The sequence below is a fragment of the Tribolium castaneum genome, chromosome 6 (genome assembly GCF_031307605.1).
Source record: "Tribolium castaneum strain GA2 chromosome 6, icTriCast1.1, whole genome shotgun sequence".
Classification (NCBI taxonomy): Eukaryota; Metazoa; Arthropoda; class Insecta; order Coleoptera; family Tenebrionidae; genus Tribolium; species Tribolium castaneum.
The window spans coordinates 5,768,915-5,794,543 of NC_087399.1; the positions used below are offsets into that span (position 1 = coordinate 5,768,915).

Genomic DNA, 25,629 nt, shown 5'->3' on the forward strand with positions numbered 1-25,629 from the left:
TTTTAATGTAGCGACTTTACCTGTTTTATCTTTCCATTATCAGATACGAAAATATCGATTTGTGTGCCTAACGATAATTTGGGATGTACATTTCAATTATTAGATGGGAGCGAATTAAATTTATCAGTAACGTACATAGTTGCGGAGTACATTTTGACTTTTTGATAATGATATCAAATGTCGGAGCATAATTTTATCGCCTATTATTTTAATATCCGCAAAATTCGGCTCTCCATGAAGCCGAGATAAGGTCAGAAATTGCTAATTAGTCTGGAAAAAAATGCGGAATTGTAGTCAAACACAAATTTCATTATTCGCGTCTAACTGAATATTTTTTACGGTCGTTTGTTTACATTTGCATAATGCGACTATGGCAATTAACATCGCGACCCCACTTTACAAAGAAGTAGCGTCACCATGTCGTGTTTTAACCTGGAAGTGTCCTGTTATTGATAAAGTTTGTTGTTTGGATGTTATCGACCCATAACTGTTCTACTTCGAGTGGATCTATTAAAAATAAATTAATACCATGGAGGGTTCGGAGTTTTTAATTTTCAATGACAAATAATTATATTTTTGGAAGTTAGCATCTTAGGTATAATTAACACCGACAAGGTCGGGCTTGGAGTCGCCGTAACACACAATGCGACAATTTACAGCTCGGAAAGTGTGAATTATTTTCGGCTTGAAAGTGGAGGAATTGTTGCTTGTATCGTGCTGAGATAAAACAGGATGTTTGTGGATGATTGTGTTTCATTGTGTTGGAGAATATGAATGAATCCTCTTCACAGAAGTAAAGTAGTTATATTACACTATTCTGCTAATAGATTAACTTTATAACTGGCGGATTATAACATTAAAACTGCAATTAACTTGTTTGTCGTAAAGCTGTTGTTTAGTGTGACTTGACGAAAACTTACAGCTATTGTCGTGACGAAAAACGATAACGTTATGCAAGTGTTACGATACATTTTTCACAAAAATAATTTTAATCGATAGAAATTTGTTACGAAGGTCGGGCAAGTGGATTAGCGTGAAATAACCAGATTAGGTGAACTAGGGGAGTCTCAAGCAATACGTTTTTACTCTTAGTTTGGTAATGTTTGATTTTTGTGGCCCATCGTGGGCTATTCGAAAGATTCCACTTGGAGACAGCTTGAAATGGCCGTAATCTTTCATTTATCAAAAGACTGTTGAACCTCAAAGGCGGCCACCCATTCTAATCAACATGACATTCAATGTAAATACGGTGAGCGTTACTTATCTTAAGAGAAAACATCAATTGTATTTAAAAATATTGAATAGAAAATATGTAAATCGCTGGGAGTGCTACTCTCCATCCATATCATGCAAAACTTGGTTTTGGATGATTGAAAATCACAAATCCAGCCTCTACTTATCGCATTACAGACGTTGTGAAAGTAACATTGCCAGTTTACACCGAGATCAGGGTCGTCTATTTTTTATCCATTTTTATAATTAATTTATCGTTACGTTTCGCAAAGTTCAATGTTAAAATACCAGTCGGTTTTGCGGAAACGCAACGCATTGGACCGTTTTCTTGTCAATCATCCCGTAATAAAATCATCTGACGTCAATTGACACCGGATCGTAAAGCGAAATTAACTTTCGATGTCCGCAAAAGAAAGCATCCTTTTCCTCCCTCGGCACACACCATTACTTTTTATTAAATAATTCGAAAAGACCTTGCGTAAATCAATTGACACACTGACCCAACAGTTCGTACGGTGGAAACCTTGAATGGAAAAAAATCGAAATTACTACACCCAGACAAGGTTGGATGCGACACTGAAGAAAGTCAAATTAAAAAAAAAAAGAATTTTTCTTGACTTATGTAATGTTATTTATTTTCGTAAGCGTAACTCGTTTATGATTTGAAAATAAAGGTCATGTCGTAACTGTCACACCTCGAAAACCACAGTGCAACACTGTATAATTCAAAAGTTCGGTTGATTTCTTTTTGGACGGAGACGATTGCCCTGACCTTCGACGCTTTGGGCGAATCAAGATCGTCATTACCACAATTGATCAATTACCGATGTAATCTCCAGCCGTGAAGCTTTTTTCTCAGGAAACGATAATTTATACTCAGGAGAAGGCAGCCTACGCAAATTAGGGCCGCTTGATTTGAATCGAATTAAAGAAATCTGTAATGTGGTTTGTGCGCCATCTGGACGCACAAAGCCCAAGGTAACACTTGGCGAATTCTGGGTTAGGTGGCGCTGAGTGTTATTTAACGCGCTGGAGAGCAGGCCTGGGGTATAAATAGAGCCGTCCTGAAACCGATCATGAGTTCATGTTGTCGCAAAATATCATCAGTGTAATGAAAAGTTGTTTCCCTTGTTTATTAATGGATGTCGCTGCCGTCCAAGGCCATAATTTCATTCAGCGGTGCGTCATGAATAGAGGGTGGCACCGGCTTTTAATATTAATGTCTTCATTACGTCGATCGTTTCCTGGAAGAAATGTCCATTGACTAACGTTTATAAGTGGAATAAGTCGCGCCCCTTTTTAATTCGTCTTTGAAACGAAGAAAAACCGTTCCCGAAAGGGGTGGAACGATGACTCGTCCTGCCGCAAGGACTCTGCGTTATCGATCCTGCCACCCTCTTCGTGCATGCAAGCAACCCCCGAACCGGGGGATGTGTTTAATTTTTAATGGGTTTTATTTTAGCACCGATCATCCTTTTTTCCCATCGCGATAATTCCGCCATTAAAATGTTTTCACGTCTAAACGGAGTATGGGTTTAACCCTGAAATGGTCGTTACCATTTCGCTCTATTATTTGGCCTTTGTTGAAGTGAAAGGCTGATGATATTTTGCTCTACGTTTCAAAATGCGCACCGATGATTAAAAATTACAAAGGAACGGGTGATTATTGGGTAATTTGAATCGGTGCATGTGGTCGTTATAAGTGTCGTCAGGATTGGAGTGAAGTTCGATCGTGTGTTGTCTTGACTACTATTACCTTCTTATGCAAACGAGAAGGTGTAATTTTTCTACGGACAATTTTACAGAGCGAAACCTGGATATTCTGAGCAATTCTGGTAGAATTTTTGAAGTGATTTTGTATTTTCAGCTTGAATTGCTCGTGTGAGTAATAAAGCGAACAGTTAATAAATTATTTAAAAATTCTAATGCAGCTATTTATTATTGAATCATATCCGCTCTTAACAATGGAAATTGAGTTTTGTAGCACAATTTTAAAAAGAGGACATTTCAATTTCAAAAGCAAAAATAGAATTTGGAAAAAAACTCAAACATGACGTTTCCTAAAACTTGAATTGTGATAATTGAAGTTGATAACAAGTAATAAAATAAAGGTGGTAAGGTGAATCAACTTTTGAGTTTGTTGACGTAATGACAGGTTGTTTTTTGCAAAATTCAAATTATGGTTCCTTGAAAAAAATTATTGGAGAACATGGCTGTGTCTAGTCGAGTTACTTGTATTGGGCTTTAATTAACATAATTGCGTAAGCACAATAAACAATAGGGGATCTAAAGGACCTTGAGGCATTCTTTGCATAATTTCTGGTTCGAAGGGTATTTATGAATGGATGTTTTTTTAATAAAAATTTAGATTTTAATAAAAAGTCAAGGAAATGTTATGAAACAAATTATGTCAGATTTCATTTTACGTGGCGATTTTTACAAAGACAGTTTTTGGTGCTGCACGTGTGTTAGAAACGTCTCTTAAATCTTCACCTTCTCTGGTGGCATCCACATTGACATTGTGCCATATTTGGTGTCCCACATTCCGCTTTTCATCATTTTCATCTCTCCCATCTGTCTCGTTTTCTGAGAAAAAGCTCGAATTCCTGGCTCGCCAACTGATCCTCGATCTCTTCGCCGGTCTCACGCATCCTTGGTGCGCCTCGAAAATGCCTTATTATACGGCACATGGCCATAGACAATTGTTATTACACCGAATAAAACAATATTGGCCGTCCTTCAACTTATCTTTCTTGTGGCTCGGCTACTGCACGTCCTGAAAACGTCGATCTTCAAATAAGTCCCTTCTAAAAGTGCAGGTTCAACGGCACCGTCGTGTAATCGTCGTCTGGGGCCTCTTTACCAGCCGGCAATGTTCACTTGGTCGACTACGCCAGGTAGTGGTGAACGTTGACCGCTTCCAAGGTTGGTTTACCTGTGCCTTGGGTCTGTCTGAGTTTGGTCTGCTAATGGGGAAAAATTCGATCCTTTGTCAGAGAGAACCATAAGCGTGGCTTTCAATAAAGCTCTTTGTTTCACTCCCAGTTTATTTATCGGGTTGAGGATGGTCACCCGGAGGAAATTCCGGGAAGTGAACGACGTAACTGTCGTCCGGAACGGGGCAGTAGCTGAAGCAGAAACACTGCAAGTCGATTAGAAATTGCTTTTCTGTAAAAGTTTACCCAAATGTGCCCATGATGGGCTTAGTAACTGCGTTACCTCCGAACAAAAGTGTTTTCTTTGTGCGGTTGGTAGACCATCTGTTTGGTTCTCTCCGGTCCTAATCTGAAGCTTTCACGTCACCGGAGTGCGGCCTAATGGCTCCAGCACCTGAATCCAGGTATACAAGTTAAAAATATCGAAGTTTATACCTGCCGAAGGTCCCGAAAATTTTTTCTCTTGGTTCTCTCGGTCGGAAATGTCTACCATTGTTGGGTGTGGAAGGTGGATTTTTGAGGAAGTCATGGTCGAATAATATGGGAACGTGTCTGTTGTCTTATTCATTGTTTCAAAAGGAGTCACAGCAACTATTTTCCGACACATGTTTCTCGTTGTTCGGACATGTGTAAATTCACAACCAAAGATTTCGATTAATCATTTGTCCATCCAGGAGATAATCTATCAGCTGACCTCGACGGTTCAACGACTGCTTTTAAAAATCTTTTATTTGGAAATGATCGTGAACGAAAGTTCTTTTTTCGCTATGACATTTACAAAGAACGAACAATCGAATGTATACGGAAATGTGTTTTGTTACAAAATTATTTTTCAATGTCATCAGTGACGAAATCACTGGTTGATTTCTAACTTTGAAAGGTTAGACGATGGTTTTTCAGGAGGTTTTTCAGACCAGCTGCTATTAACCCAATATGGTTTCGGTGATTGTTTTGTAACTAGGCGAAGTGGGCCAATTCGAACGGCATGCATGAACTTTTACTTATAGAAATTGTAGATTGGCGATTTATGGACCATTTCTTAATAAATCAAACGTGCGATTGCAAATCCTCGACCATTTCTAGAAAGAAGAAAAAGTCGCGGACTAGTTCTAGACTTGCCAAATATTTTTTCGTAACAATATTTTTCATTTTTATTTGATTTACTAGCGCCGTCAAGGTTAATTCTCACAATTTAGCAGTGTCACCTTCGATTACGAAACTTTCACGTAACATTTTCACAGAATGGAAAGAAAATTGCCTTTTTTGGGCTTGTCATACAACCAAGGAACAGTCAATATAGGGGTAAAACGTGGGTTTTTGTGGCATTGCACTGCCAATTCGAGCTTGACGTTGAGACCAGTTGTTTTTTGGTAGAAGGGGCTAATTAAAAGCTTCATTAACTGCCGGTCATTGTCCCCCGTATTTTATCAATGACCCGGAAATATTTTCTGCAACCTTGAGTCTTAAATATTTACTTTATTACAAACGACATAGTTTCAATACTGAAAAAATCCAATTCAACACCTGACACGTCCAAAGAATAGAGTTTTTCCTGCTCTAGATTAGCTTTTGACGCATATTGCACGAGGTTCTTATTAACTCGGGTGTTATTAGTTTGGAAATTATTAATCGATCCCTTGGTGCTTGTCATCGATTATCACCCGAAAGTAATTTACAAAACCGTCGGAGGTTGAAATTACCTCGCCAGTAATTAGTAAAAATTCTCCGTTTATTCGAAAATCTCGTGGAAAGAAGTCGTTAAAGTTACACAATTATCATAAGTGTTGCAGAGATCGGTTCCATTTAAAGCAACCACATACCGGAAAATAACTTGACCTATTGCCTGATTGCGTATTTTTGAATTCGTAGCATTATCATCCGCTTGGGCTTCTCTGCTGGTATAATAACCACCTCCATGGTTTCACTCCAATAAGTATCCTTGATCGGTGTGTTTTCCATATCGTAATTATGCAAGTGGTTATCAAGGACGAAACGTTTTTCGTAAACGTTTCAAAATATTAGCAAATGCGCCCACTTGAACGCATAATTAGCGTAATTTTTGGTTGCGTTGAAAAGTTTTTTTGGGCATGGCGGAAACGGTCAAATTAATCTGTTAATAAGCATAGAAGAGAGAGGCCTTGGAAGACAGAATTAGGCATTAATTAACCAAAATGCTACTGCAGAAGTGTGTGCAACAATGGCAATTATTTCATCTATAAATGCCATCTGTGCGTTCTTGGGATCAATTATTGCACTTTAAACTTCAAAATTTTAGTGTTTGGATAATTTTTTCATCATATCACAGCAAATCAAAATAGCTGATCGAGTCATTTGTGCGGATTAAAAAATATCATTTGCAGTCGATCCTATCACGATTAATCGGATATTTAAATTTCCACTTTATTAAAAATCCAATTCGAGTTTATCGAGTCCTATTTCAGTGATTTATAAATAATGCCGAACAAAAGTTGAACGTTTCCCTCTCATTTTTCTGTTTCAGGAGGACGAGGATGAGGCATCCGAAAATCCTGACGTACAATCCGCGGATTTATTAGGTGAGTGTCGAAAATTTCAGTTTTTAATAAATCCCGATTAGCCGAATTAAATCGGGCTTTTGGCGCGGTGCCATTTTAATCGAGGGAGGGCCACCCTATGACATACATTATATGGGTTAAGCCTAAAAGTGGTAGTTCATCGACCTCATTCTCCCCCTTTCATAATTTTAATTACAAATAATGAAATTTATGGAGGCACACGTACGCTACGTCGCCGAACTTTTTGATTACGCAATGCCAAATTTGCATATTATTATTGTTAAATAGACACTCGACTCGAGGAGTGAGCGAATGTGACGATCCTAATATTTTTAGTGGAGCAATTACGATTTTAATCACCGTGGACGTAAAAATTTTACTGAAATATAATTCCAAGTCCATTAAATACACTCGACCCGAATAAGTTACTTTATTATTAATTCGTAATGTACGAGTATAGCAGCTGAACGCGGCTCCAAATGCAACTTTTATGTTGTGCATTTTGACTATTTTTACATTTATGTTTCGATTGTTTTTCCCCACAAATATTTCGTCTATTTCTTTGCCAAAATCGAGTCACTACACCTGGTGTGTATTTGTTGTTGGGCAACCTGTACATTTGTACTTTAGAGAAGCTGTGTTTGGGAGAGGGTGGTCGTCAGGGCCGAACTTTTCATAAATACCCCCAAGTGTAACGAATGTTGTTGCATGCTAAAAACACCCTCTCCATACACGTGTCCGTCATATCGGTCCGCGCCGATCTCTATCCACCCCAGAGAGCAACAAAGAGCGGCTGCCAGCAGCAATCCTCTGTAATAATCCGGCCGGAATCACGTTTACATACAAATCAAAATCGAAACGAGACGGTGGGGAGAAAAATTGCAGTCTGTATTGGAGGTGGGTGCGTGTCAAAACAGGATAAAGGGTGCGGGTTACTGTATCGCATAACGATGGGGTAGTGAGGGTTTTGTTTTTTAATTAATTTCGCTTGGACGGTCGTCGGAATGTGAAAAGTCAACGGCGATAAATAATATTTGAATTTTGGGAAAAGATAGGTTCCAAAATGGAGCCTTGTGGGACACCTGACGCAACAAAAGAAGGGACTTTCACGAATACAAATTGTGAAAGTGTAATTTATCGAAAATGTTTAGTAGCTGAATTTCCTCATTTTTTTTCCTTCTGGGTAACAAAAGGCGGCGATTGCACCTTCTAAAATGTACTTGAAACGGTTTGTAGGCGTCACGGTTTTGAAACATCTGCCTTCATTAACGGACGACGATAATTTTAAAATATTTAAATACGGCTGACCCTGTATGTTGTATGTGTAATTGTGTTACATAATTGTCTTTGTGTGCCGTATGGCGGCTATGGCGAAGGCCGCATTGTAAAAATAATATGCATATGTCGTGAACTAAGTTCAAAAATTACTACAATTCGTAAAGTTCTTTGTCGTACAGTTTCGTAACTTTCTTATTACTCTCACTCGGTCTCGTTTTAAAACTCTCACTCTCGCTCTTTGATGTAAATTATTTTGATTAAATGTCAAAAAAATGATTACGGTCAAAGTTAATTGTGACTTTAGACGGATAATTAAACGTTGCAAGTGCAAGCCGACAGAGTTGTATGCACAGTTGGTCTTTGTTGTTGGCAGTACTGTGCCGAGTTTTGTAATTAACCAAAGTTTGACGAGTTGCGCTTTCAAGGTTCTGTATACCAATGAAGAGATGGAATCTTGATGTTGGATTTCATGGATTATGGTCTGTGCTTGAGGTTGGGACAAGCTTGGAAATTGTTACGGCAATCCAAGGATAAACAATTCATTTTTAGCGTTTTTCACTACTTTTTTGCTCAAAAGGATTTTTGTGTGTAATTATTTTGTTTGATATTTTTCTGTTCGTTCTATATCATAAAATGTTTCGTGAAGAATTATGTCTTTTGGATTTGTTTGGTTTAATTCTTCATTTGTTTCAACTTTTTGTCTGTTCGCTCTTCCCCCTTTGGGGTCCAAAATTTACGATAATTTCCCCCCAGATCCCGACAATAATACCACTCACACAGCAGAGCACCCGTCGAAACATATATTCACAAAGGATAGTACAGAAGCACAATCGTCCAGACATTCCGTCGTCGGTTCTCTCGGCACTCCTGCTAAGGATCAACCCTCGACGTCGTCGACGAAAATCGTCCTTTTACTCCCGGAGTTTTAAGTGCGCTTTTCGCTCGAAACGAAACAGATCAATACTGTATGCTATTGGTTTTGGTCATTACGACGGCGTACACCAATGGCGTTGGGGCGTCTCTTCTACCCTTGCTCTACACACGTCGACGACCCCTCGGCGTCGGCGAGCGTCGGTTTCGTCCGGACGTACGTCGATGATCGAATTCTCTCGCGAGGAAATTCCGACGGCTTATTAAAATTAGAGAATGAGCAAAAAATTTACCAGTTTTTTTCTTGTGACTAGGAGTAGCAGGAAATAGTAACAAATTTTTCCTGCGTTCCAGTTTCGCACTTGAGCGACGAGACTTGACATTTGACTTAAATTTACATTTTTTTACCGTTTTATGTTTAATATTGGCCCCCAAGCGTGCATGCATATTTCCAGTTTAATTCCTGCAAAGATTTTATTTGTGGTTATTTTCGGCGAAAAGTCTCGTGGTTTCGGTCAAATTTGTCCGAATTCCGATGTTTTACGAGGCAAATAAAAAATCTAGCGGTTCTTAAACTGGGGGAGCTTTTTTCACTCGGCCGTAATATTTTATTCATTCCGCCGAAAATCTGTTTTTTATGTTTTTATTATTAGGACTTTGCTGCGCGAAGATTATATTTTTCTTCTTTTATTCTTAGTTTATTGGCCGTAGACGAAAGGGGTTTACAACTCCAGACGGATTTTACTGCCACAATTTTCGTTTTCACTAACCAAAACTGTAATCGTTTCGTGAAAATTTTATCGAATCAACTTGGGAGTTTATACGTTAATTTTGCTTCCAGTCGGACGTAACAGATAATTCCGTAAGGTTTAAAATTATCATAACGAGTCGTCCTGCTGACATCCGGACGCAGGTTTTGCCGAGGAAATTATTCGCGTGGCTGTGGCGAGGTAGTTTTACTCGTAATTAGATTAAGATTAGCGAAGTACAGGATGTTCGAAGAAAACGACCAGTAAAATTGAATTTTTTGATAGTTTAATGGCCTCGACTTGTGCTATTGTCAATTCATTCTGTTTGATTGCTGGTAAACAAAAACTTTAATCTCTGATGTCATTCATAACCATTATCTCGGCTTCGACGTCAATTGACAAGAAAAAAGGTAAATAGATGGGTTGTAAACATCAACAAAACTAGCAAATAAAAACGGATACGTAGGGAAAGGAAAATTCAAGAGATTACAGTGGAGAAAGGATAATTCGCAGTTTTTTGATCCAGTTGTCCGGAAGGCAAATGGAAAGGTATAGACGAAGAAAATTAAAAAGCATAACGAGACTGTGGGAATTCAGGAAACGAAGAAACCCTGCGGTTTTACAGGGAACAGGAAGAATCTCACACACCTGTCGTAAAAATCATGTATTTATAGAAAAATAAAAATGTTTGGTGACGCGGAAAGAAAAAATTAACACCGATTCAAAAACAAACACAACAAGTAAATAGTTTCTGTTTACATTGAACAACTTTTCATATTTTCGACGTAAAAAGTCGGCAATAAAACGTCCGAAACGTTGCCAAATAAACAAAGTCGGTTTTTAATTCCTGCACCTACTCACACAAAAACTAAAAACCTCAACCAAGGTGTAGACCTTGAACTTGGCCATTCTCTATCGCCATGCCCAAAACCACCTCTCGAATTTCACACATTTTTCGTTTTTTCTCATCCGGCTTCCAAATTTGGAAAAAATGGTTCCATTCAAGTGTGACCTTTTGCGGCACCTAAACGTACAAATGCTCGAACTTTTGGTTGTTTTATTGAAAGCATATTTTTGAGTTTCGTCAATTCTGCAGAAATATAAGTTTGTCGGATATGGGGTGCGCCCGGCGCTCCGAATTCGAACCTTGGCGCTCCGAAATCCGGCGTTCTATTGGCTCAGAGGGTCCGCGCCTCCCTCTTCGAACCAATGGGGCTCCCGGTGCGGCTTCGGACCGTTTCTTGCCAAGGTTAGACTTCAGTGTTGGCGAGCAGCGGACATGATAACTTCTCCCCTGCTCGGACTCTGTTGGCTGCCTAATAACCGTGTGTTTAGTGTACAATCCGCTCACAATAAGATACTCGGACGTTTAGTGTGGAACCAACATCAGTGTTTTTTGACAATAGGACAAGCGCAATCTGTGACTCCGTATGTCGGATTTTGGAATAGTGTCGCTATTTTTCAACCATCATCACACCCCTTTAATATGGAAACAAGGTAATTCATAAAATATGTCGAGTAGACGAGGAGGGCGTCGCGACGCCCTGATTTCGGCGACGGCGAGATCGATTTCGTCGGTGGTGTTTTTTCGAAAGGGTGGTTTCCGGCAAGTGGACGAAAAATCACGGGTTCGGGGTGTGGATGTGTCAAAAAAGTGCCAAGGCTGAGAGATAGTGACCTGCTTTTAATAATGCAATAAAGCACTTTTCTTTTAAACAAAAGATCTGTAAACAGATTTCTACACAGATATATTATTATTTAAATCTTATGGTGTGCTCAAGGCTTCGCGCAAAATGCGACAAACAACTGGCAAAACTCGGACAAGTTGATAAAATTTTCTTTTGAAAAAATAATGATACATTTGGAGGAGTCTTTTTATTTATTTATTTTCTTTGTATTTTCCATTTTTGTGAATATATCGAGACACCCACCATTCTTTGCGCCCCACAATGGTACGGTTCCTGGGTACGTTTTGTGCCGGAGATGGGACCGTTCCTCCGTAGACAAGAGAAAAACACAAAAGAGATCAGCGTTCTTTTGTAGGTAGCTTTCGGCTTCCCAGGGTCGCGACTTTCACATATTTTATGGTAAACATACGATGAATGGGAACAGAAGGAATTTAATGGGAATCGGTCCCAACGGCTCTATTTACGAACGTGAGATGGGTCTAAATGTGCTTTTTATTTGGCTTTTATTCGTTCTCCGTTTAAAGTTTTTTGGGAAAGCCAACGAACGTCACCGTGTGGCGATTATCATTATCAAACTTCTCAGAATAATGAGTTACGTTTGCGGTCAGCACAAACTTGAAAAAATAAAACCGATTGCATGATGCGGTCTGGTTGTAATTTCTGGGGTTCATGGAAGTTAACGGACTCGGTTTAAACCGCGCAGAAGACGTTTGCGTTCTTTTTGCCAAGAAATTTGCGTGTTCGTGTTTACTTTTGGACCAAATGAATCAGATTCTGTGGGTATGGCATGTGGGTCGATGACTCATCCTGAAATTTTATCTAGGACTTCGGGGACGGTTCTTGGGTTTATTTCGGGTCTAGGGATCAGACGGCTGGAGGTAATTTGTTTAAATAAGTCGACCCTTGGATAATGGAGGGATCAGCTGTAAAAGTTTATGGGTGTTTTATGGCCGAAAGTTAAGTTGATGAGCTCTTCTTCTGGGAAGGTTTTGGGTCCGTTTGGGCAAGAATTTTCGACAAATTGGGTTTAAGAATGCTAATTTTGACTTGGGTATTTGCGACTCGACAGGTGACTGGAAATTTTTCGGATAGCCAGAAAGGTCAAGCAACGTCGGAAATTTCGAGGGACATTGAACCGAACTAAAATTTGTGCAGTTTGTGAAAAAAACAGTAATGACGCGTGGACCGTGTTTTTGGTAAAGGAGAAAAGTGATTTCGAATTGAAAACGATGTGTTTAATGAACATTTCACTTATAACGTAAAGTTGATGACTTATTCAATTACGGAACGCCTGTTATTGATAAAATTACAAGTCTAGAGGGCAGTGATCTTATCTAATCGGTGTAACTGTACCGTAATGTGATATGATAATTTCCTCGATAAAGTCAATAGAAAAATGCATGTAAATGAACTCGTGTTATTTTTTGAACAATTTATACCGGGCGATTTGTTTCCCTTCGTTGTCGTAAGTACAAATTTTTAATCATTTCTGTTTTAACTCTACGATCAAATCTCGTTTCCTTCTTTCATGAAAACAATTATTTTCCGGCTTGGTGCCCACACCCACCCCGTTGAAAAACTGCATCCTCATTCAGAATTTTTCCGCAATTTCCAACTCAATCACTGGAAACAATCGAGTCGGAGTTTTAGTTTCACCGTATTCGCTCTTTTCCCCATGTTTTAATCGCAATCAATTTTCCCATACGCACGTCCCCTCGGGGAGGACGTGTCCATCTCTCCTCGATTGTTTTCCAGTGCCGTCCTCGAAACAATGAACAATATTCGGAATTAAAAGCGATTGTTCGTGGTCGTTCTCTGTGTCGTTCGCCGGAAACGCCTGAAACCGCGACGGTTTCAGGACTTAGACGGAGCTATTCCAAAAGGAAATAAGAGAGACTTCTCTCGGCCACAAGGCGAACGAGGTATGTTTTCAGTCCCGACGGTATCTCGTCTTTTTATTATTTATTTTTTTTTATTTTTCGCCGCCGAGCGCGTGTTTTTTCCATTCTCTCGTGCCCCCCCCAGACATGCAGACACAAAGAACGACGCTGCGTTTTCGTATCCCATCGGATGCACAATGCGAAACAAGGGGACAATGACACAAAATTTGAGAAATTTAGAGAAAGCAAAAATAAAAACAAACAAAAACATACATATAAAAATATTTAGGTATAAGTAGAGTACAGTAGAGCTGAGGTGGGCAGTTGTAAGCGCACAACTTGGACAGCCCTGATCGCCCTGCAATCCGAGCGAATGACAGCTGACAAGGACACTCTCGCTCCGTCTTTTGTTTACACGTACTAGATGCTGATGACATCTGCGGCATGCGATTATCAAACTGATGTTGAGGCCAGTTGGTGAGGTCACGCACGCACGAGACTCTATAGATAAAGTATCGCGGAATATTACGCGTTTTTTTATTTTGCCGTGGCAGATGGTTATCTTGCCGTTCTTTGACACTACGTTTTTCGGTGGCAGGGGGTTATTGATGGTATCAAAAAAGCGCTTTTTTACAGACATCGAGTCGCTTGTAAATACCGTGAAAATCGACGAAATATTCACAGCTGACGCTCGTTTTGAATAAATTTGGCAACAGCGGCGGCTTATTATAACTCTTGAGGCGGCACTTGTCGAATCGATATTTCCCAACCGGAACGGCAGACGGGAAAAATGAACGTTCAAATGCTGGAAAAGAGGCTTTCTTTTTGCGTTTTTCTGACGTTTACACTTTAAACGCAAATGCAAGCGATTTTCCGACAAAAATCAGGCCGGGAAGTCCATTAATTTTGCAGCTTTTTTGATTTATTAAAGAACAAACATTGTTGCGATTAGCATAAATTAAAGTCGCCCAGCTTGGGTTATCCATTGGTATAATTATACCGCAAGGCTAAATAATTTTTTTTTAATATCTGTTACCAAAAATATCGTGATAGTAAACATTTGCCATTTATTTTTCCATGTTTTGCTAATTCTTTCAAAAAACTCGCTATAAAAAAAAATTCGTTTCGGTGCTAAAACCGTGGCCCCTATCCAATATCTTGGTAATAAGTTCAGTAAAAATCTTCGTGTTTTTTATTTTTATTTTATTTGGTTGCAATTTTTTGTTGTTGTAATTGTCTTTCCCACCTTTGATCTGTCGGTCAAATGCACGTAATTGCCGCCCACTTTCGCCGGCGGTCTTTTTTGTTCTTCTCCAATCCCTGCGGATCAGGAAACGCGAAAACCAAGGCCGCCTCTGATTCGTTCGTACACACGTGTCACACACCTGCGGCGACGAAAGGAAAGACAGATACGAAAAAGTCTCGTTTCAGGGTCGTCTCGAGAAAATCGCGGAAAATTCAACTGATTGACCGCGACCAAAAATCGATTTCTCGGCGTATTGTTCTCGAGCGACAATGCTCGCATTGTTTCTTTTTTTAATTTCTTGTTTGTCGGGCCGGGCCTTCTCTGGCTATAATTACGCGGTTTGACGGCGGATTTCGACGGTTCCTTACGAATAAACTGATCTCTTCCCGTAACTAAACTGCATTGTTCTGAGCGGAAACGAACGTTGAACTTGAGGAACAAAGCTTTTCGGGAGTGTTGTGAAATTTGGGAAAGTAATGAGAGTATTATCTGTTTTATGAATTATTGTTTTACCTCGAATCTGCTTGGAAACAGGAAATTTTTGAAGTGGTTGAAAACGTGACTTTAATAATTTTCCGAGAAATAAAATTTTCCTGTAGGTTCTGTGCTCATGTAATCGTTTTGATTAAAGAAAATCGCCGTTTCTTGGATTTATTTATTTCATAAGAACGCAGCTTAGAGTCAAATTACGGGGGAATTTCAATGTGTTAAGAGTTGTTTTCGCAAATTTTTATCAGTGCCTGTTTACCATTAATTAAAAACTTGGTGTTTGTTATCGTTTAATCACTTACAAGCCACAATCAGCTTAGGCCATGAACCGGTCGTTTTATCTATTATAAAAAGGTGACGCCCCACCATATGTCCGTAAAAAATTAATTTGGAAAGGGTGAAATTTTTATCTCGTTTGAAAGCACATAGACGCCAGATGTTGAACGTTTCGAATCCTCCGGGCACTTAAATCGCCAAAACAAGCACCAACAAAACCGCATTAAAATTTCGATTTGGAAAAATTCGCCGGCCCCGATATATTTAGTCTCGACTTGGGATGGAACCCATCTGTGCGACATCCAAGTCTCTGTTTATAAAGCATCTCTCCCGCCAAAGCGCTATAATTACGGAGCATTTCGATAAAACCAAGATAAAGCAGAGTGCCAGACAGCAGAGCCGAAAAAGCTCCGAGCGAATGAGCAAAACAAACGAAGTTTTTGCGAAGGAGCACACCCTGGAGGATGTGAGAGGTCACAGGGTGTGTTTACTTTCGAGCGAAGGGTTTAATGTACACATCATAAAACCAATAAAGCAAGAGATGAATCCGTGGGAGTTCCTTATATGGGCTTGTTTGTCGCTTGTCGAGACCGTTTTCGTGTTTATTCGCCGAAACATTGTTTATGGCAGGAACTGTCCAACTTTGCCATCGGGATCGCCTCTCGATGGAGAGATGCGAAAGAAATGGGTCAATTGGACCGAACGCTTCTCAAAAGAAAATGAATTTCTAAAGAAAGAACATCGATCAATCGCTGAAAAGAAAATTCGTCTTTGTTTTCGGAGCATTTCTATGCCCAGAGATATGCGTTCTGCGGCAAGGAATTTCATCTCTATAAGGGTCAAGAGGGATTTTTGCCGAGTTCCTTTCTCAAATTCACATCCGGGCTTTTTGCGCGAGAACAAAGGAGCCGCATTTAATTATTTCAGAAAAACTGTAGATTAAAATGTTTCACGAAGGCCGAACTTGTGAAAACTGAAAAGTCTTTGCCTAATTGGGAGCGCAATGTTGTCCCAAAATTTTATTAATTCGGGTGGGATTTTTTCTTCGAAGGGCTTGACGACCGTTACTTACCTGCACCCAGTGGGAACCTAGCTTTCATCTTTTGTATCTTCGAAAGTAGCAATTTACAGATAAAATTCACATTTTCCAAAACTTCTTGAATTTCGTCTTGTTTCAGGTACGTGGCCGCCAAGTTTCCCCGGTCGCAGCTTCTCAGAGGTATTTATAATCTCGGCCATGGTGGTACATTCATTCTCTTTGTGCCGATTAAAAGCTGGAATCCTGGATGTTTCCGGTAATGCGGGCAGGGATTACATATCCGGCGTTTGACGTATTTTTAGTCATTTACACGTGTTTTGCTTTCGTAAAACTAATTTCGTGAAGGCAGCTTTTACCTGCCATGAAATATGTAGGTCTTCAAGTCGTGCCCATCCTTAACCCTTTGACTCGGTTTTCCCATGAGTTTCTATGGTTAAAAACCGGTTTTCGAATCCTGCGTACGATTAAAGTCGTTAAGACGGTCCCTTGGCCATATTGTTGATCCATTCTAAAGAGTTTGTGAGATTATTACGATTTGATGGTAGTCATAACGGTAAGGACGAGTAATATGCTAAACAGGGGCGGGTATGACACTTATTAGGTACTTGAACTTGAGCAAGATAAGTGACACTCTATAAGTAATTTTTGTGGTAATATAACTTGGATCGTCACTACCGAAAATTACCAACTGGAAATTTTTGACATGCTAAATGGATGTTGAACCGTTTCAAGGCTGGTTTATAATTATTTTAATTGATGCTTCAATCAGAAGCGTAAATGTGGAATCTGTTTATACATTCATAAATTAGAGACGAGAGGATGTCTTGCAGATTAATTTGATACTAATGGGCGATTCACACCGATATTTATTGGCATTGTTGCGAGAGGCTGATTTTTTAGCCCGGAGTTGGTGTCTTATTACAAGAATATTACAGTTCAGAAAGAATCTAAGTACCAAAACAATTAACTTGAAAGCTTGTAGTTTACGTTAAATCGTATTTCTGCTCGTAAAACGTTTTTGAAAAAATCACACAATAATGAGTTAATATTTATTTATTTTTTCAAGCCGCTTTTTTGAGTAGTTTTTTGATGTTTTCTTCTCTGCGTTGCTCTTTTCGAGTTATCTTTTTGGCCACCAGAAGCGAAAATAGCGCGCCCCATTTGCCTTTACCCCCTGAGAGCTACCTGCACATTTTTCCACCAAACACCTCGACCGTACCACTTTCTTTACAGGCCAAGGCGATTCTTGAGGTCGCACAGTTTCACAACACCCATCCAATTGTGAAAAAGTTCCGTTTACGATCGAAAATGAGCGGCAATCGCAAAACTTCCCCTCGCTCTTTTATTTTCGGTCGGTTTGTTATCCTTATCGGTGGTATTCCGACCCCTCTGGCTCGGGGACCCTTGGTAACACCCAAACTTTTCGTTGTTGAAAGCATTAGTATTCTCGGAGCGAATTCGGGAAGGCAGTTTCGATGTCGTGCGACAATAGAGGGTAGGTTTCGCGGCAGCGACCCTCCGGACTCCGGAGGTTCAGTCTTGAGACGGGTGCGTGTGGCTCCGGGTCTTCGATGGCTATCGGAGATGGATTTTAATAACGCGGGTTTTTTCGTTTGGTGGCCGTTTAATGCGAGATTTTTGATGGATGTGGCCAAGTGAGTAGCACGTGGTGGGTGGTAGCGGCGAATTTTTCTCTCGTCGAGAGACGGCCTTGTGGTGAATTATTCAATTATGTTAATCGAGTCTGTTGCGACAGATCAATAAAGTAATAGATTGGTTTAAGAGGCGGTTAGCAAAACAAACACTCGTCAAACGTAAACAGGATAATGACGGTCACGTGACGTTGACTCTTCCTCGGACAGGAGGAAAAAATCACGCCAGAATTGCATATTCGTTGGTTTTGACGACCTTCGACGTTTACAAATTCATGTATTCATAAATTTCGTTGTTTCACAAGAAGTTTTTTTCTTCTTACGTGATTTCGACCGCGACCAAGGTTGGGAAAAAAGTGCCCAAATTTTCGAAAGTTTGGCCGTCAGGATGTGGTATTGAACGGCGGCTTTATGACGCGATTAACTCGCTTAATCGATGTTTAATTTAATCGATGTTCGATCATTCAACGATGGGCGGTGTGTTTGAACGTCTCTGTTTTGAAATCACCTTTCATGAGAGACCTTGACGAAGGTTAAACCGCGGATCAAAACATATTATGAGACTAGACGAGCGACTTTGAGAATTATTCAGTTTGTTAAGCCCCTTTTTTCGTTGGCGAGGTGTGCATGTTAAAAATCCATTTGTAAAAATCAATCGAAATAAAATTCTCGGCTTAGAGCCGCCAAATCGCTGAATAAATTTTCGCCCTTTCCACCCCTTCATCGACCCGTCTCGTTTTCAACCCACGTCGCGGTTGGTAGGTTTGTTCCACGAGATCGATTCGGAATTCGGAAAGGAAACGTAAAAAAATCCGATCCGCACCCTCTGTCTGAAGTTTACGCCACCCCCAGTGCACCGTCACCAGGGGGGTGAACGATCTCTCGGTCAGCTGTCGGGATGTTTCATGATTCATGTGTCTGGAACGGGGTTGTACAAAATCATTAATGGAATAGGAACGATTGTGTTTATGTAAAGGAACGGTGGATTGACAGGTGGGGTGTACTTTCGTCGGTATTGATTCAAAGTGGGCGAGCAACAGGTGCGAAGATTTTTTTGTGCCACTGTGTATAAAATTTAGTATCTTTATTAAATAATTCAAATTAGTTGTGCTTTACAACTTGTAATAATTCAAACATACATTTTAAAGCCTATAAAATGGCCCATATATCATTATTTATTTGCAATATTTTTATTGGTTTTGATGGCATTGACGGAAAATAAACGACAGAACTTTTATAGTAGTTACAGACTTCTTTGTCATGTAATTAACATTTAGCACCAAATTGGGACCAAATGTGTCAACTGGGGGCGCCTTCCCATACGTGTTGAGGAAGTGGCATTTGTATCAGTATTTGCTTACTAACGACGATTTTCAAAAATGTGAGTGCAGGTGCTGCCAAATCGAGCATGTGTGTGAATGATTAATGTAGAAAGTGGGATAAAACGGCTTGGAAAGTGACATTTGTGTCAAGTTTTTAACATATTGGAGGATATACCAGCCTACGTAGGTTTCACTTTTATTCGATAAGAGAATTTAAATAGGAACCGTTTTTTTTAATTACCAAATCGCTCAGCTGTTCTGGCACACCTGCCGCCAAAATCTGAACGAGAAACTAGGCAAAACACGAATTTTAGGCCACCTGTACCAGACGACGACTATATCGGTTATTGGGTTGGTACACATGTGTCACACATACCGAACGGAAGTCGCACCTTAAAACCAGCCCTCTTTCTTTTTGGTTAATTGATCACACTGGCGCGGCCATTTTGAAACCAAAAGTTTGGTTTCGTGTGCGGTTTTGGTCGACTCGTAACGATTATAATAATATTATGGTTAATTAAAAACATAATGAAGGATGTAATCATAAATATCAGACGGCCATTTCGTAATTAAACCTTAACACGTTAGGGTCTGCCTGCACGTGCGGTTTCTGCTGGCGGATGTGACTTCGCTTGAAGAAGCAAGGTTTTTCGAAAAGTGGAAAATATCGGAATTGCGTAAAGGTACTTTATTGATAATTAAACATACAATTTTTTTTATTAACTTCAGCGGTTTTCCCAAATTAAATACTTCCAGGTTTGTGAATTTGAATTGAATTGAATTTTAGAATATTAATAGTTAATAATCCTTCTTGGTAGGTTGCTATTTAAAACAAATAAAAAACGCATAACTCATAGAAAAGGAACTCAAAAAACTTAATTGTTTGACTCACAATCACATAGTAAAGTTGTTTTATTCATTAAATATTTTTTTTTAAACTGCGATCCAATCCATACTTGGTATAGTATGTACAGTCACGAACAAAAAAGGATGACATCCCGGGTCAACCGGGCCGGATAGCAAAGTCCGAGTAAATTTTTTTAGGTCACTTAACCGTATCATATCGAAAAGATTTGTGGCTGTGGATTTAGGGGTGTCATTCGTTTTGATCGTGACTGTACTGTGCCTATTTGTTTCCGTCACCTACATGCTGATATAATGAAATGAAATGAAAATTTCTACGACTTTCGCTCCAGAAGATAAAAAAGTGGGTGTGCCTATTGTGCCTTGTTCCTTTGCTTCACGTTATTAATCTTGAAAACGTTTTTGCTCAGTGTTGAGGGTCCCAGGTTGGCTTTTACGTATTTATCTTATCTTTATCAGTTTGCTTAAGTAATAATTATATTTGTAATTGTGTTAATTTAGATAGTGACCCAAAAAAATAAGCACATGTCAGAATTTACGATTTCAAAACAAATCGTGCCAAGTCATATGACTCGAAACGTAAAGAACCGCCGAATCAGTGCTCCTTTCCGCATGAAAATCGTAGTTTCATTAAAATTAAAGTCAATTAAACAACAATCAGCCGAAAAATGTACAATTTCGATTAAAGAAAAAGTACTTTCTCGTCGGTTTACATAAACATTCCGCACGAAATTTCTCAACTGAAATAGAAAGTGAACGCGCGACGCCGTCGTGCCCCGCCATCCCATATATCTTTTTTCCGTTTCTGCTCTCTTCGGCCCATCCTCAGTCAAATTCGGCAGTCGTTCGTCGTCGAATCGACGGTTCCGTTTCGTTTTCTCTCACTCCGACACACGTCTCTTCTCCCTCTCTCTCTCATTTCGAGTTCTTTGTTCGGCGCGTTCACACGTGTTGTGCTTCAGTTACCGCTCAGGCATGCCAACCGTCGGTGTAACGTCACGTCCGTTGGTGTTTTAGTGTCCTTTTTTCAACAGGGGAGGAAAAAAATGGAATACGCCAGGCGGAAGTAAGTTTTCTTTGGTGGTGCTGTGACTCGGGGAGAAATCGTTTTTTTTGCGAAATTTACCACGGTTTCTCAATTTTTGTTGCCTAATTTTGCCGCAGACAATGGCGAAACAGTGCATTGAATTGTGTGCGAGTTTCGGGTTCGAGCCGAAAATGGACAGTGGTGGAGTTGTGGGGTTTTTGTGACCGTGGCGGCGTTTTTGCCGACATCTGTGTGCGGAGTTGTGCTTAGGGGAGAGAAGGGCCTGTTTAACAAGTGCTACGGTTGTTGAGAGTTTGGAATGTGGAAAGGAAAAATGGCCTCTTATCAGTGCTTTATCAACAGCAAACAAGAAATACAATGCACAAAAATATACAAGAGATAAAATGCTGCTATCTATTCAAATCAGCTTACTAATTTCTCTATAACTTCTCGGAAGAAGCAGAATGACTTTACCCAGATCTGGAGATTTGAATCACAGACGGTTAGTCAGAAGCGGTGAAAATGCCCACCTGGGCATATTATACCGTCTGGGAAGTTATCCTAAACGATGATACGGGCTTATCGGGGACATTTTTTGCCTCTGATTCAAATTATCAGAATTTACACTAAAATTCGTCTGTGCGACTCGTGTTTCGATCAAACATGGTCATCCTCAGGCGAAGAATATGACTATTTTTTCTTCATTTCAATTAAAAGAAGATCAAACACGAAGATATTGAGTAAATTGTTAAAATTGTTATAAAAATACGAATATAGTTCGATCAGTTCGGAAGAATGAATTTTTTGTCAAACATAGTTTAGACAAAAACATTTGCCTCTGTTTGTGACTTGTTTACGAATCTAAAATTCCCAACATCCAAAGTAAGAAAATCCCAAATTCTCGTTTAGAAGCTAAAAAAAAATTGTTTACATTAGTCTGAAGTTGCATATTTTAATGTTAATTTCCAATCAGTGGTATCACTGGGTGACTCATAAAAGAATATTTGTGGATAAAATGCCTCACGCGAATCTTCGATATTTCCACATGAGCCATAGTTCCCATTACGAGCTCCGTCATCGAAATTTTCGACCTTTCTATAAATTCTCTCGAGCTTCAAGGCCATTTTCGACACTATAAATCGCTTTTCTCAATGAACTTGTTTTTGGTTTATTTACGGGGAAGCAGACGCGAAAAACTGGGTTACCAGATCGTCGCAAAGGTCGTTTCGGCACGTGCTGTAGACCGAATTTCGCAAATACGTCTCTGTCTGGCTTTTAATTATGTAATTTTTTTCGCTGTCTTGAAAATAATTTTTACTTTTCCCATTCATATTTATAACCGCAACCGGATATCCTCGATTCGGATGGTTCAAAAACGATTAAAATTCAACACGATGCGAGGCTAATTAGTGCTTTACTTTCGTTTAATTCGTTCGTTAATTGTTAATTAATGTTACGTTGTTTTGGAGTGTGGACACACCTTTATCGATTTACACTATTGTTACCGTAAAGCCGGATTTACACGTTGCGAGCGTTGTAACCTTGGGTGTCATCACGTCGGTTACCTTCAATTTTTTTTTTTTAATAAATTGTCATGTGTAAGTCAGTTCCATTGCATTAATAACAATACACTTGATGTCGGAGATAATTGTGATACTCAAAACAAAAGAATAACAGTGACCTTCGAAAAGACAACGAAATGACCGATGGTCACACGATCGCCAATTGATGATGACTAACATCAAGATGATTGTTTAAATTCGACCAATCAGACGGATTGTTAATTGAGTTGAGTTAGTCATCCATCATCTTTTGTTTTGTTGCAACACTCGGTGGCGCTTTTAAATGAAACGCCCGCGAAACGGCTACGTCTACGTGTGTGTAGAAAGCTCGTTGCGTCACGTTATGGAGTAACCGGTCATATTGACCAACGTTTCGTTGCTACACACGATTTTTCAATGGTGATTGTTGAAAGGGGGGATCGACGACGCCCTAAAGCAGTGGCGTCGAACACCATATTTTCGCTGAAAAAAATTCAGTGCTGAAATTTTGCCTCCAACATCCTCCAGAAAACTAACAAAAATTTACTTTCAGTTTCACAAAAAAAATTGAGATTTTCACACAAGCGTCAACTCGTTGATTTATTATTAGGATTCCTCTCTCTTGGAAACGTTTCAAACGGTTCACTTCCTGTTTCTTGCGTCCGAATTTTGAACTTCGGTACATTCACCAAAACGAATGCCATCTATTCTCCTCTTGAGCGTTTTTTTACAATTCTAATAATAAGTGAGAGGATTTCTTCTCGTCAAGGTCAAGATCATGATGATCGTTTCACGCTCTGCTTTCCTTACATAACCGATTGAAAATTTCTCAATTGTGAAAGTAAAGGATCAGTGGCGTGCGACCCCTTCATCGCACACACAATGAGCTTATTTTGGAGCGAACAGCTGATCGAAAAAAGCTGTGTATCTCTGTTGGGGAGGTGGGGCTATTAATACCATATGCGCCGGGTGGTCTCCGTGGGGGCCGTTGACACGGTCATGATCCGATGACAAATTCCGGAATTTCCCGGCGTTTTCTTGAGCGAATGGCCAATTTCCGGAGGCCTGTTCTTGATGGGAATTTTTGTTTCAGGTACAAAAGCGGCATCCGCAGCAGCGCAGTGAGGAGCAGCGTGGTAGCCAGCGGAGGCGGCGGCGGCGGCGGCGGCGGGGGCAGCGGTAGGCTGTGCGAAGTGAGGCGCGCATACAAAGCGGCCGTGGTGCCGTGCAAAACGGGCCGTCGCAGGGCCCGGGGCATGAGCATGGGCCAGAAGGTGTCAGGAGTCAAGGCTGTTAACCGGGATGCAGCCGCACCCTACAAGCCCGTCATCCCAAGGGAACTGGCGCAGGTAATTTACCCGACCGACGACATTGAAGGAAAAATACGGACACGCTCCGAATTTAATCAAGGATAAAATTACGCGCGCTCCAACGAAATGTGAATGTGGATTGTGCGAGTGTGTTGGAGGTTTTTCGCGTTGAGAGGAAAATTGGCGAGTGTTGGCAGGTTTCAAGGTGTTTAGTATGTGGAAGTATTTTTAGATGTGACGTCATTATTTTTTCAAAAGTCTGCGAAAAGTTGCAACTGAGATTATGTGGCCTCCAAGCGACAGGCGGCGTTAAATTGTGGTTTTCTTAAAACTGAACGAATCGTAAAAATTTTCGCAATTTAGAACAAACGATTTTTATTCTTCGAACTGTCTGTTTTTTCTGGATTTATAGCGAAATCTCCAATAAGCGGACACCGGCGCTGACGTTTTTTGTCCGGTTAATGGAGGTGTCCTCTTAAGAGAAATAATAGGGACAAACTAAATTCATTTATTAAAAAGTTAATAGCATACTGTTTCGTACAATAACAATATTTATCAACTATTTCTAGAAAAAAAAAAATTTTTCTTCAAAATTTGCTACATCTTGTCGCAGATTTGCCAGAAATGATGGCATATTTAAACTTTTCAGTTTTTTTTTCAGGTGCCTTAAAAGTTTGATTTTTTAATTCTCCGAAAAATCTTTAATTTTATCAATCATCAATCTTCAAAAACATCTTCGCTTTTCACAAACGTTTAAACTTGTAAGCTATTTATTCACCAATTCACCTTTATTTTTAGCAATATTTGCTGCTTTTTGAATCTACCTATTTCTTCCCATTTCTTTGTAAATGTTGTACACTTGGTTTGTTTTGGCCTAGAAAATCTATTTTTTTTTATTTTATAAAGAACGAAATTATGTACGAATACAGATACCATAAGACCTACTGTAAGTAAGAACTACTAATAATAACACATATAACTTTGACTTTTTCTGAGTTTTCAATCTGTAACAGTCTAACACTGAAACAAGTAAAACCACGCGCGCACATGGCATACTGTCCGCTTAAAGGAGAGTTTGTTTTTAATGATCCGAATTATTGCACTGTCTGTGCGTTAATTGGTGTCCGCTTAATAGAGAACCAATAATAATACTTTTTAAAATACATTTGGTTAAAACGGGGCTAAAAAAAATGTCCGTTTATCACAGGGGTCCGCTTTTAGGAGATGTTCGTTAAGAGTATATACTATTATTTTTTATAAAAAAAATTGAATATCTAGCAAAAATCTTAGTGAAGGAGGTGTTTTTTTAATTTGTTTTATTGTTTATTTATAATATTGGAAAATATTTTAAAACTTTACCTATGTTTAGAAGAAAACAGTACAAATTGAAATAGTATACAAGTACCTACATAATGTTAGAATTGTCCGATTTTTATTTAAACAGTAATAAAATGGATATCAATATGAAATAGAAAAAAAGTCGGTTGTACCTAATAGTCATTGTATTAAAAGGAAACAAAAGTGAGTTGAGCGTTTTTGAGTTTACATAATGCTCGCTTGTTCTATTTCGCATTCATTAATAGATAATAAAAAAAAAAACAGTTGAATCGTTTATTTCATAAAGACTTAGTAACATTCTTGACCATTTGGAGCAAAAGAAAAATATTACTTAGGATTCAATTCAAATTACCCCAA

General features: G+C 39.4%; 1 protein-coding gene across 6 annotated transcripts in view; it reads left to right on the forward strand.

Moving 5' to 3' along the window:
• The window catches only part of gus (gustavus), a 34,701-nt gene that overhangs the window by 5,324 nt on the left and 3,748 nt on the right, over positions 1–25,629 (forward strand). For 2 of the 6 annotated variants that reach the window (XM_015982722.2, XM_015982723.1), the window contains exons 2-3: positions 6,670–6,724; positions 23,718–23,973. In XM_015982722.2, the coding sequence (XP_015838208.1) occupies positions 23,881–23,973 (93 nt within the window). In that variant the 5' untranslated portion in view covers positions 6,670–6,724; positions 23,718–23,880. Of the gene's footprint in view, positions 1–6,669; positions 6,725–10,848; positions 11,098–16,382; positions 16,399–20,896; positions 21,123–21,186; positions 21,586–23,717; positions 23,974–25,629 lie in introns of those variants that run through there. The other 4 variants (XM_008198632.2, XM_015982721.2, XM_008198634.3 and 1 more) reach the window with 4 other exon arrangements.